Genomic DNA, 14184 nt, shown 5'->3' with positions numbered 1-14184 from the left:
TTCAGGGCTGACTCTACTAAGGCAAGCAGGATCAGGGTCTGCTGGGGTCCCCCAACAACCAACAGTGGCTGAGATAAGTATAACTGCACCTGTCTCTTCTGTTAGTGACGTCACTCTTGACATACCTTCTGTGTCTTCTGTATCTATGCCTCAGCCTCTGCCTCTACCTCTCCCTTCTCCCTGCTTCACCCCAGCTCCTTCTGTTTCCAACTATGAAGCCTACTCAACAACCGATTTGCAGACTATCTGTGAATCAAGGGGAATAGACACCCGGTTAAAAAAACAGGGCGGATTGCATCAAAGCGCTACGAACCACTGATCAGACCCCTGCCCCCCAGCTATACCCTGATCTGAGGGACCTCAAACCTGAAGGTGCAGTAAGCGAGGTGGTTAATCTAAGCCCACCGATGATGCTGGGTCAGCCCTTGCACTCTTCCCGGACCGAGGCCTATCCAGTCAGGGTGCAGCAATTTGAAGGTCCTCCCAATGCACGGGGGGAACGGACTTTAGGGGAACGGGTAGTTTGGCATGTCCCCTTCACCCCGGCAGAGATCCGCACTATTCTGGCTGAGCTCCCGGACTATCGAGTCAATCCGAGAGGATTTGCTCGAATGTTTGGACAAAACCAGTTCAGCTATGGTATGAGCGGGTCAGATTGTGCACAGATCCTACGGGCAAAGGTGGGCATGGAAGTGGCCAGTACAGTGATTGCAGGGTGCTCTATAACCACGCATGAGGAGATGACTTCAGGGGGCAAAGAGTTCTGTACACAGCTAAAGGCAAAGCTTCCAGAAATGTATGGTGCTACCTCTACTACGGACATGATGAAGCTCACCCAGGGTCCTAATGAGGAAAGCGCCTGCTTCTGGCGCCGTCTCAAGCAGACGGCACTGGATGCAGATCTGGAAGTTGGACCTGATGCTCCAACTGAAGGGGTAAAGGTGACCGCGACGCACATTCTGTTGCGGGCCAAATTTTTGGAAGGCATCGATACTAAAATTCGGGAAAGGCTGGTTCTGGCCCGACCCGAATATAATGAGATGTCTATCCCTGCTATCCTTTCCACTCTTGCGGCAATAGAGAGGGAAATGGATAGAAGAAAACAAGACAAGGCCAAAGTTCTTATGTCCCAGACCCCACACGAAAAACCAAGGGATCTGGGTCACAGGAAGGATAGGCCCCCACCCAGGTGCTTCCAGTGCCACCAAACGGGGCACATGAGGAGGAGCTGTCCCCAATTACCTAAAGGTCGGTGGCAGTTCATTCCTGATGAGTCCTCCGCCCCTATGACCACCATGGTAAGTAACTCCTATGAATTCTCATAGGAAGTTGACAAATCGGTGTCGGCCCAGATCCATCTTTTTCTAGAGGAATTAAAATATCCCCTCCCTTGCCTCACTGACACCGGTGCAGCAAGAACGGTCCTGCGAAAACAGGACATCCAAGGCAAGGTACCCCTCTCAGGGGAAAGCCCTCCTAACCCCTACTAACCTCACTATCAAACGATGCACTATTCTTAACCCAGCTTCTCTTCTTCCTGTGTCGGAAGATGAGAAGGGGGGGGAGGACAGCAATGACAGTGCTGAATTTTGCAACACGACTAACAATACTAACACCTCTTCTGCTAACATGTCTTCTTTGTCCACTACTAATCTCTCTTCCAAAGGACACGACTGCATTTCTTTGGTGGAACTGGAGTCAGCGGCGACACACCCCATATCACCCCGAGAGTAGCGGTAAGGTTGAACGTCTTCCGATACCCAAAAACCTTGGCCTGAGTGTCTCCCCATTGCCCCCTATTCCATCCGGAATGCCCCTCGGCAACCACATGGGCTGTCACCCTACGAGGTGTTGTTTGGGGGACTTCCCAAAACAGGGTTGTACTTTCCTCAACAGTTGTCGTCTTTGCATTCACAGCTTACAGGTTATGTGCAATCTCTGCAACGGGAGCTGCAGAAGATACACCATCGGGTTCGCGAATCGCTCCCCGATCCAAATGCAATAACAGGTGTTCTTTCTATTGAGCCAGGTGATTGGGTCGTCCTAAAGAAACATCAAAGAACCGGACTCGAGCCACGGTTCACCGGACCATACCAAGTCCAGCTGACGACACCTACCTCACTCAAACTCGAGGGACGAGACAACTGGGTGCACGCAAGCCACTACAAGAAGCTTTTCAGCTACACCAGAGAATGAGGGGTGTCATTTTCCTTTTTCTTTTTGTTTGTATGTCATACATGTGTGTGAACGGAGGAAAAGACGGCAGATACCCCAACCTTTTATTTAAAATGCACCTGCGTTTAGCCAGAACCGCCAACAAAACCAACTGTTGGGTATGCTCAAAGCCCCCACCCAGTCATCACATGTCCGCAATGGCCGCTGTTCATGCCCTATATGACATCCGCGTCGGCATGAAAAAGCAAGGGACCCCTGGTCAGCCCCCACGTAGACATTTGTCGGTAGAACTTAATGACACATTTTTAGCAGGTAACATCAGTTTCAGCACCAATATTAGCTCTAGCTCCTGTAGGGCCCTCACCAGTCCATTATGGGTAACTGGGCAGCTAGGCAGCCCTCAGGTGTGCTTTAACATCAGCTTTGGCACAGGTAACAAGTTTGTTGGGATTACCACCTGTGAGGGAGGTATAACTGTCAATCTGACTAACCAGACTTCCTTTCTGAGTAACCACACTGACCGACCAGACCACGTGTGTTGGAAGGACGGATGTGATGTGCAGACTGAGGGAGCAATCCCCCAGTCTGTGCAACTGTTGCTCAGTACCAGAGGCCGAACGAGGAACTCCTCCTGTTCTGCTCTGACAGGTCCATACTATTTTCTGTGTGGTTCGGCAGCCTATAGAACATTTCCCCAGAACGCGAAAGGTTCGTGTGCCCTCATAAAGCTAGTCCCCGCATCCTATGTAGTGATGGACCATGAAGAGTTGATGGTCCACAAGAAGGTAAGGATGGCAGGGAGAGTTCGCAGGGAGCTGTTCTCTGAGGGCGACCAGGCATGGGCTTGGTTCCCCTCATGGACAGGATGGGGAATAGAACTTATGAAGCGCCTGAACAATTTTTCTGTCATCGTGGATAGTATGTTTAACGAGACCGTAGAGGCTGTCAGAGAAATTGCCCAAGAACAACGGCAGATGGGAATTTTAGTGCTTCAAGAGAAGATGGCCCTCGATTATCTTTTAGCCGCCATAGGGGGGTTCTGTGAGTTCATCGGAGAGGATTGTTGTACTTGGATAGAAGACACCGATGACAAGGTCCAGGCCCATATGGACAAAGTTAGTGAACTACAGGGAAAAGCTAGAGCTATAGCTAGTGAGGGTTGGAATCCGTTCAAGGGTTTGGGAGGATTGGGAGATTTCCTGTTCTCCATCGGATCTTGGTTGAAGGAAGTGGGAGTGTATATCCTGATGCTTCTCTTTTTCATCTGCCTTTTATATGCCGCGGTGAGATGTTCCTGTTGCCTCATCGACCGTGTAAGCCAAGCTCGGGCAGACGACCACATCTCCATGCCCGCTCCGGGGATCCCACTCCAACCACTGATCGGGGGAAGACCTCACCAACCAACCACCTTCTCTACAGATTACGTCCTGGCTTCCCTCTAATTTATCTCTCTGAAGACCACATTCTCCAAGACCTTCAAGCAAGCTTCAAGCCTCATCATTGTTTGTGTCTGCGATTTGGAAAACTGTCTGGGTCGAGACCAGCCTTGTGTGGCCCCGTCTGCAGGGGCAATTTGAGAATCTGTTGCTGGATCTCCCCAGACCACCGTGGGATCACAAGCTTTATTCATACCACAAGTCTGTTTGTGGTTTTTGCAAGAGCCTTCCTGTAGTGAAGGTTCCAACGCTCTTGAGGATCATCGCTTCAATCAAGCCTGTTTGCGTCGAGTCTGCGTCGGGTCTTGTTGTTTCAGGTACCCCGTGGAGCTTTATTCTCAGGGACAACTACAGGAACTCTTTGAAGTTTGAGACTACACCCATCAAGCTGAAGAAGATCAAGAAGGGACACGAGGAGAATATGATAAAACAGGAGGGAATGTCATGGAAATTTTGTATTGTTGGTCGAACTTTAAATGTGTCATGTATTCGTGTTATTCATATGTCTCTCGTGTGGCTTAATTAAAGCTCTGAAGGCTGCAATTGGGCCATGCGCATGTACAATGTATGTATTACAGTACTCGGCTTGGTAATGGATGAGATGGCAGATCTGCGCTTATAGACCGGCGTGTATACCACCACGGCATTCCATGCGAATGCTGCTGTCAGTAGACCGTGGGCCTGTATCCACATATCAGCAGCATGGTACCACGTGGGCTTCATAACGCAATGCGCAAGCGGTGTGAACTCCACGTGTAGGCTTATGCATATCTTACAACCCATTACCAACTTGAAACTGTATCTGGGATGGATGTGTTTTAATAAAGATCGTATCGGGCCCATCCAGGTACAGACTGATATTTTTAGGGAGTGCTTGTGCAGAGAATTTTGCATACCAATAGAAGCTAGTAGGACAGGAAATATGACCTCAGATGGCTCATAGGGGGGAAGGGGAGGAAGTCTGCTGACCTCAGAAGACTCATGGGGGAGGACCAGTGATAGATAATAGCAAAGGCTATGCTCCAATTGGAATGTATATCCTCTGTATAGGCAATCCCCATTGTATTGTTCGGTGGGAGGGTTTGACTTTATTCATGTGGGGGGCATGTGTGTATTCTTAATAAAAACAGAGAGCTGAGCCTAAAGCCGGCCCTTATGTGAGTTGCAACCAGCCTTAGAGTGTCGTGTGATCATTCTAGGGTAACGGAGCTCCATCACCCACAAATTCAACAGAACCAAAGTATTTGGATGGGCAGGAATCGTGTAGTTTGGCTGCAGTCGTGGTAAGCGAGATTCGCACAGCTTTATGGGGGATTTCTGCGCATCCAACTGCGAGTACTCACGGTAAGGAGAAATTCGTTAAAGCGAATTTCCAAGACACTGATACAAATGCTGTCCAGGCAGCCTTTTCCTTTCCACGCAACAGAGAAAGAAACTCATCATCATGAATAAGTTTACGAATCTGTGGCCCAACAAAGACTCCTTCATTTATTTTTGCAGCACTAAGTGCTGGAAATTTGCTAATCAGGTACTTGAAACCTGCTTTATTCTTGTCCATTGCCTTAACAAAGTTTTTCATTAATCCCAACTTGATGTGTAATGGAGGTAATAAGATCTTATTGCTGTCTACAAGTGCTGGATAGTTAACATTTTTTTCTCCAGGCTGCAATGACTGGTGTAATGGCCAGTCTCTTTTGGCATAGTGCATTTCTCTCGCACGACTGTCCCACTCACAGAGGAAGCAGCAGTACTTAGTATATCCACCTTGAAGTCCAAGTAGGATAGCAATCACCTTCAGGTCACCACAAATCGACCATTGATGTTCATCATAGTTGATGCACCTTAAAAGCTCTTTCAAGTTTTCATACGTTTCTTTCATTGAAACTGCGTAAGCAACTGGAACTGACGGCAGCTGATTGCCATTATGGAGCAAAACAGCTTTAAGACTCGCTTTTGAAGCATCAATGAACAGCCTCTACTCATCGGGATCATAGCATACGCCGATGGCTGAGATCAAACCATGAACATTGTTACATACAGCAATATCACCTTCCTGGACGAAGAATGGGATCAGATCTTTCTGACGATGACGGTAGAAAGACGTACGAACATCACTTGCTAGGAGATTCCACTGTTGTAGTCTTGACCCCAAAAGCTCTGCCTTGTTCTTCGGAAGATCCAGGTCTCTGATAAGATCGCTCAATTCCACTTGTGTAATGAGGTGTGGTTCAGTGGGTGTGGATGGAAGAAAGTCTGGGTCATGTGAGGTTGACGGTTGATGACTACACGCTTCAGGTTCTTCCTCACTTGACTCAACCACGAAGGATTCTGGTGCTTTAGGAATTGGTAGCCCCTCTCCATGAGGAACTGGACGTATTGCCGATGGAATATTTGGATAGTGCACAGATAACTTTTTCTTCTTATTTAGCCCTTTTGTTGGAGGCACCATACAAAAGTAACAATTACTAACATGATCTGTTGGCTCTCTCCAAATCATTGGCACAGCGAAAGGCATAGATGCCTTTTTTCCATTCAACCATTGCTCCAGTGCCGTCCCACAAGAATTGCAGCATATATGTGGTGCCCAGCTCTTGTCCTGGTCTCCTATCTTGCAGCCAAAATACAAGTTGTAGGCTTTCTTAATCATTCCTGTTATCCTCCTTTTTTGTGAGATAAAAGTTATTTCACCGCAGATATAGCAGAAATTATCTGCTTTATTCACACAAGTTCGAGGCATTACTGAGTAGCCTATATAAGCATAAAACGAAATGTAAAGACGCTGTCGAACTACAATCAGCTACAGATACTGCAGCTTTTATGCAGTGAAGTGATGCAATTAAAGGCTAATATTGCATCATCTCAGTATACATGCAATTTTCTATTGGTCACCAGTATCAATTGCGCAATATGCAGCTAAAGTTGCATCATAATTTTGAATGGCTTATGTCATTAGATGGGTAAATATATCATGGAAACTAGAGCCAATCAACATTTTTTAGGGTCATTTTCGTTTTCAGCACCCCAAAATTATGTAAGATTAGCTAATTTTATGCCCAAAACTTTTTACCTGTTGAACAGTGTTATCTGTCAGAATACTGTAGCAAAAGTGATAAAGAAAAATTTAGCAAAGATTGAACTGCAACCATCTCACGGAGATGTCAAGGCTGTCCACGGAAGTTAACACCTCGACAGGAGCGTCTTCTGATGAGGAAGGTTGAAGAAAATCACCATGCAAGTTCACTGCAGTTACAGTAGCTAAAGAAGTAGAAAGCCAAACTGGGGTGATTGTTTCCTGTGACACAATACATCGTACCCTGCAGAGGAATGCAATGCATGGGTGTTGTCCAAGAAGGAAGCCTCTCCTAAAGCCCATGCACAAAAAATCCTGCCTAGAATTTGCCAGGGCCCATGCTGAAAAAGAAGAAGACTACTGGGACTCTGTGCTCTGGATTGATGAGACCAAGATAAATGTTTTTGGAACTGATGGCTTCAAATCTGTACAGCATCGCAAAGGTGAGGAGTGCAAAGAAAAATGCATGTTGCCTACAGTTAAACATGGTGGTGGTAGTGTCCTTCTGTGGGGCTGCATGAATGCTGCTGGTGTAGGGGAGCTGCATTTCATCCATGGTATCATGAATTCACAGATGTACTGCTCAATATTGAAAGAGAAGATGCTACCATCACTCCATGCCCTTGGTGATCGTGCACTTTTCCAACATGACAATGAACCAGAACATAAATCAAAGGCCACTGTTGCATTTCTGAAGAAGGACAGGGTGAAAGTGATTCAATGGCCAAGTATTTCTCCTGATCTGAACCCAATCGAACACCTATGGGGAATTCTGAAGAGACAAATTGATCATCACTCTCCATCCAACATTCAGGCTAAAAGAGGTCGTTCTTGAAGCATGGAAAAAGATAGATGTTGCAATATGTCACCAACTTGTTCATTCCACGCCTAGAAGACTTGGTGCTGTCCTTACGAATCATGGAGCTCATACAAAATATTAGATGTAGTAGTTTTTGTTATGGGGTGTATTCATTTTTACATTAACTAATTTGAATAAAACTGAAGATTTTGTAATCTAAGTTATATTAACCTTACTTTCATGTAATGAGCTAAACAAATGTTCTATAAAACTCAGTTTTGTCAAAATTTTGGAAATTGTATTGTATACAATCAGGGGGTACCTCAGAATGTACTCCTTAGACACCTGTTAGTTATTTTACTGTGAGCTTTCTTACTGTTTATACTGTTGACTGTATATACTGCTCTTTACCACTGCTGCTGATACTAGGTTAAAGTTGCTTAGTACCACAGTGATCTGAATTAACTGCCATACTAGAGCCTAGTATTTCATACTATAGCCTAGTTTATTGCAATTAGACTCCTTTACCCGTTCATTGATTTTTGTGCATTGCCATTTATTTTGCCTTGTGATAATGTACTCACTTTATACGCAACTAAGTAGCCTGGTGCCTACTTTGTATATGTTAATATAGTTGTGGCTACTTTGTTAACCTCCCTAGTGGTCTGATTATGTCCATATTTGTGTGCTCAAAGCAGTAAATGTTTTTGCATGGAAATATGTAGTTTTTTTATTGTAGGCCTGTAATTCTTAGGAATAACTCACTGAAATCTGTCCGAACAAGAGTCTAGTAAACATCCCGGGTATGTTAAAATTTGAAACACGAAATCATACATTATAATTTAATAAATAATCATAAAAAATAATAATATAATAATAAATTTAATTCAATAATATAATAAAACCAAAAACACTGAAATTTGAAATAGAGCGCCAAGTTCGCACATCACTGAGCAAAGTCGCAGAATGGTTTTCAGTGTCTGATGACGAATTTGCCCACAAATCATTATCACTCAATTCTGCAAGTGGTTCTAATTTACTATCGCTGTTCTCTAGCTGGTCTAAAACCGCTTTTGACCTAAAAGGGACACTTTTTGGGCGCCATAGACATTTCTCAGTTTCAAGGCAGAAAGAACAGTAAAAATGCAGGCAAAGCACAGGACAAAGCACTAGGGACAAAATGTATGTGAAATGGTTTGATACAGTACTGTTTTACTATGTTATTTTAGTGAATTTAGTGAATGTCACTTTTTGACATTTTTAAATTTCCCACCAGTTCCATCCCCGTACATCCTGACGTGAGCGGGGAACGGAACCCGGAAGAGAGATGCCGGCATCGGCCGGAGGACATTGCCGGGGGCACTGCAGGGGGGACATCGCGGGAGCGCAGGACAAGGTAAGTGCAGAAGAGATCCCGGAGCAACGTTGCAAGGTATTCCTGAGTGTAGCTCGGGGTTACCGCATGTGGTGCTGAAACTTTAATCTGAGCTACACTCGGGAATACCTCCATGGAGGTTAATACTTGAGATCATAAGTGTTTGCAGCACCTCATTACCAAACCAGGTGTGTCAGAGGGGACGAAGCAGTTCTCAGAGTCAAGACAAAAAACAGAGAACCTGCCATATCAAGCAGCTTCTCCGGTGCTTAGTGCTACATATATTTATTATTACAGGTACTTATATAGAGCCATCAATTTACAAAGAACTTTACATATACATATTATACATTCACACCAGTCCCTAACCCTCAAGGAGCGTACAATTTAAGGTCCTTAACTCACACTCATATATACAGATAATAGGGCCAATTTAGACAGGAGCCAATTAACCTACCAGCATGTCTTTGGAGTGTCGGAGGAAACTGGAGTACACTCACACTGGCACAGGGAGAACATGCAAACATTGTGCAGGTAGTGCTGTGGTTGGGATTTGAAACAATGACCCCTGTGCTGCCAGGTGGAAGTGCTAACCACTTAACCACTGTGCTGCCCATTCACACACTCGCACACTGGGCTATAATTCTAAGTCATTCATTGCAATGATGTTCTTATTTTAACAAAAGCCTGATTGTTTTGTATCAAAATAGTTGCTCTAAAAACCCTTTAGCCAATCTTCCTGCATCAGTTTATCAGCAAGGATGCCAATTTCAATGTCTTGTATACACTTGACATGCCCTACAGTAGCTCACTGAAATTGTCCTCTAGTTTTCATTCAACGGACAATTTTCCTTTTTCTGGTCATCCTTCAGTGCATAGAAATTTAGCTCTTACCTTGTTTTTCTGGCTCTTCTGCTCTTCCATCTTTGGAGTCTGTGTTATGAGAAATGAACAATAGTGAAATTGTTGTTGAGAAAAATCTTCTATAGGTTGCCTGAAAAAAATCTGAAACATCATTTTACATAGGTCTCTTTATTAATAAAAAAAACCCTACCGATTGAAATTGCATATAACAGCAACATTTTAGAATTCTCTGCCGTATATCCACAACCCATCAATATCTTTAGCAGATCTGGTCATGCTTTTATATTGCCAGATCTGTAAGAGATCTGGTCACATGTGTTTGGGTCTGGATTGTGTAGAGAACTACATTGTTTGTATACAAGTACAGTATACTCCATTGCTGGAACATGGATTCTCACACACTCATAATAGAGTAAAGTCCACAGCCTAGTCCCCTCCTTGACAAATTGGTCCTCTCCTTTTTCATATAGGAAAGAGCAGGGAAGGTTAATACTACTGTTAGCTGTATCATTCCCTTTTGGAGAAATTTCTAATTAATGTCAGTCCCAGTGACACTTCAGGAAGTGAGAGGAAATCTCCCCTCCAGAAATATTTCTCATCAACTAGAATTCATGTCTCAACAAAAATGTTCATCAACATCATCACTGACACTGATGACTACCAGTGTCATGGTGTGACCTCAAAAGTTAGCAGTCTGCAGTTTTACTTGATGATGATTTAACTGGTTGCCGACCAGCCACAGTGTTTATACTGTGGCAGGGCGGCACTGCTGCGCAGAACAACGTTTTAAAACAACATTCTGCAAAACAGGTAGGGGGCGTGCGCAAGGTGTGCGACCGCCATACCTGTCCCGCTGATCAATCACCGGGTGTCAATCACCGGGTCCCGGCCGGTTGTTACCCGCCGGGTCCCGGCGATTACCGGCGATCACTGACAGGGAGCATGGCTGCAGTGTTTAAACTGCAGCTCTGCTCTCTGTCAGTTCCGAGCACGCTGATCCTGAGAGCGGAGTTTGTCTTTCGGGATCAGCGTGTTCCTGTGAAGCACACCCCCCCACCCCCTAGTAAAACACTCCCCTCACACAGTTAACCCTTTCATTGCCTAAAAAGTTAACCCCTTTCTCCCCAGTGCCATTATTACAGTGTCAGTGTTTTTTTTTTTTCTGCACTGATCACTGTAGTGGTGCCACTGGGGATGTCAGTGACCCCAAGTCAGTGCCCCCCACCAGTGTCAGAATGTCCGCCCCAGTCGCACAGTTCCGCCATAAGTCGCTGATCAACACCATAAGTCACTGATCGCCACCATAAGTTGCTGATCGCCGCCATTATTAGTATAAAAAAAATAAAAAATCCAGTATCTATACCGCCATTTGTAAACGCTATAACTTTCACGTAAACCAATTAATTTACACTTATTGGGATTTTTTTTTAGCAAAGACATGTCACAGAATACATTTTGGCTGAAATTTATGACGAAATTAGATTTTTAAATTTTTTTACTGGACATGTTTTATAGCAAAAAGTACAAAATATTGTTTTTTCTCAAAATTGTCAGCCTTTTTTTTATAGTGCAAAAAATAAAAAACGCACAGGCGATCAAATACCACCAAAAGAAATCTCAATTTGTGGGAAAAAAAGGTTGTAAATTTAATTTGGGTGCAGTGTTGCATGACCACGCAATTGTCAGTTGAAGTAACGCAGTGATGTAACACAAACCGCTTCTGTAACCTCTTCCTGACCGCCCTATAGCAGAAATACTACTACAGGGCGGCACGGGTGCACACAATCACATATATATACGTGATTCGCACTCCCGCGGTGTTCACGCCCCTCCCAGACAGTGTCAGATTGCCGTCAGTACACCAGTCATCACATTTAACCCCTTGATTGCCAGGAACACGCTCATGCACAATAAACCTCGATTGCTAGTATAGTGTCTGAACGGACCAATATCTTTGATCAGATCAGCACTATACCAGCGTTCACATTAGTATAGCGTCCCCAAAAACGCAGCGTTAGCGGGATGAGCCCTGGCACCTGCCAGCACCTGCATTTAGCCAATACGCTTACCCCCCCCCCTTCTCCCCCAGCAAGTGCAGTGTCAGTAGGTCACTGTCACTTGATATATTACACACAAAACCGCAGTGTTGGCAGAATAAGGCCTGATCTCTGTTAGCACTTGTCAGCACTGTTAGCACTTTTCGATTTACCTGTAACCCTGTTTGGATTATGGTTACTTTTGCCTGCTATACCATCACTTTGTGAGTATATTTCCTTATTAATAAAATTAGTCACTATTTATTGATGTAAGGTTTGTGCGCTCTCTTTCATCTTCCCAAATTCAAACCTTGCCAGAACAGTCGCATGGAAACTCATTACGGTTTTCGAATTAAAATTTTTTTGGGGCCTAACCCTCAACATGGGCATTACTAAAAAAAATGAATTGTGATTGTATTGGTCCGCAGACCCGATTCATCATATGCCGCGTTCTCTGCTACCATGGCCAGGCATAGGTATGAGAGTATAATGTGTTTTATGCACTTCAACAACAGTATACTCTCTCATCCTCGGGGTAACCCTGAATTTGACCGGCTCCACAAAATTCAGCCCCTCGCAAATCACCTTAACCTAAAATTTGCAGATGTCTATACTCCCCAGCAAAACATCTGCGTTGATGAGTCCCTCATTAATTTTTCTGGCCGCCTTGAATTCAAACAATTTCTCCCCTGCAAGCGTGCCAGATATGGGGTCAAGATGTAGAAGACCTGTGAGAGGACAACACACTATACTTATAAGTTTCGGATTTACGAGGAAAAAGATAGTCACGTGGAGCCCCCCGGATACCCAGACTACATGGGGAGCAGTGGCAAGATAGTTTGGGACTTGGTATGATCCTTTTTCCATATGGGGTATCACTTATACGTGGACAATTTTCATTGTATTTAAACATTTGTTCAATCTTGGAACTGGCGCTTGTGGCAAACTGTGACCTAATGTGTGCCCACCATAAGAAGGGGGTATATTCTAATGGTGGGCATACCACACACTTTTTCTGGCAGAGATTTCTTCTCTTTTTTTCATTCAGTCCACAGGCTGCATACAGAATAAAAAAAAAGAACATAGCATATACACCCAACAAGGATCAGCGATGTACTGGTACATCACTGGACTTTGAATGGTTATACCAGGATGATGCCTACAGCTTCAGGCATTATCCTGGTATCGTTTTTTTCAGCCAGCAATCGGCTTTCATGTAAATGCAATCCTAGTGGTTAATTAGCTACAGGATTGCTTTTACAAGCATTTGTATTTGTATTTTTTGTAAAAATTGTGCTTTTGAAAAATCTCTGCGCGAGTACTATGTGCCATAAAAAATTGTAGTACCAACCATTTTATTCACTAGGGTGTCTGCTTAAAAAAAATATATAATGTTTGAGGGTTTAAATTTATTTCCTAGCAAAAAAATACAGATTTTTTTCAGGTGAACAAAAAGTGTCAGAAAAGGCTTGGTCTTCATGTGGTTAGAAGAGTGAGTGATGTGTGGCATAAACTTCTAATGCTGGGCATAGAATGCCCCCACCCCCCAAAACGACCTCTTTTTGGAAAGTAGACACCCCAAACTATTTGCTGAGAGGAATGTTGAGTCAATAGAAGAAAGTATTTTTTTACCACAAGTTTTTGGAAAATGACAAAAAAATATATATTTTTTTTTACACAAAATTGTCACTTAAATGATTTACTGCTCCCACATGGCATGGGTATATGTGGATTTACTCCCCAAAATACATTCTTCTACTTCTCCCGAGTATGAGGGTACCACGTGTGAGAGACGTTTTGGCAGTCCAGCCAAGTACAGGACCCCAAAATCCAATAAGCACCTTCAGGCTTTTAAAGGGCTTTATTTCCTCATTACACTTCCAGACTGCCTATCACAGTTTCGGAGGCTCTGAAATGCCAGGATAGCACCAAACCCCCCCCCCCAAATGACCCCTTTTTGGAAAGTAGACACCCCAAGGAATTTGATAAGAAGCATGGTAAGTATTTTTCAGATCTCTTTTGTTGCCACAAGTTTTTGGAAAATGAAGAAAAAAAACAAAAACATATTTGTTCTATTCTTTTTTTTATATTTCAAAACCTTGTGAGAAAAAATGAGATCTGCAAAATAGTCACCATGGTTCTTTTTAAATTCCTTGCGGTGTCTACTTTCCAGAAAGGGGTCATTTGGGGGGGTTTGGTGCTATCCTGGCATTTCAGGGCATTCGAAACTGTGATAGGTAGTGAGCAAGTGTAATGAGGAAGTTACGCACCTTCAGGCTTTCAAAGTGGTCATTGGATTTCAGGCTCCTGTATGTGGCTAGGCTCCCAAAAAGTCTCACACACGTGGTACCCCATACTCGGTAGAATGTATTTTGGGGTGTAATTCCACATATACCCATGGCTTGTGCGAGAAATAAATCATTTAAATG

General features: G+C 44.0%; 1 protein-coding gene across 4 annotated transcripts in view; it reads right to left on the bottom strand.

Annotated features, from left to right (window-relative positions):
- Positions 1 to 14184, bottom strand: part of RAP1GAP2 (RAP1 GTPase activating protein 2) — a 918850-nt gene that overhangs the window by 102203 nt on the left and 802463 nt on the right. For all 4 annotated transcript variants that reach the window (XM_089683779.1, XM_089683780.1, XM_089683781.1 and 1 more), the window contains one exon: positions 9750 to 9788. In XM_089683779.1, the coding sequence (XP_089539905.1) occupies positions 9750 to 9788 (39 nt within the window). The remainder of the gene's footprint in view (positions 1 to 9749; positions 9789 to 14184) is intronic.

The sequence above is a fragment of the Staurois parvus genome, unplaced genomic scaffold, assembly GCF_062004578.1.
Source record: "Staurois parvus isolate SC_StPar_1 unplaced genomic scaffold, SC_StPar_1.0 ptg000321l, whole genome shotgun sequence".
Lineage (NCBI taxonomy): Eukaryota > Metazoa > Chordata > Amphibia > Anura > Ranidae > Staurois > Staurois parvus.
This window is presented reverse-complemented; position numbering and strand designations above follow the sequence as displayed.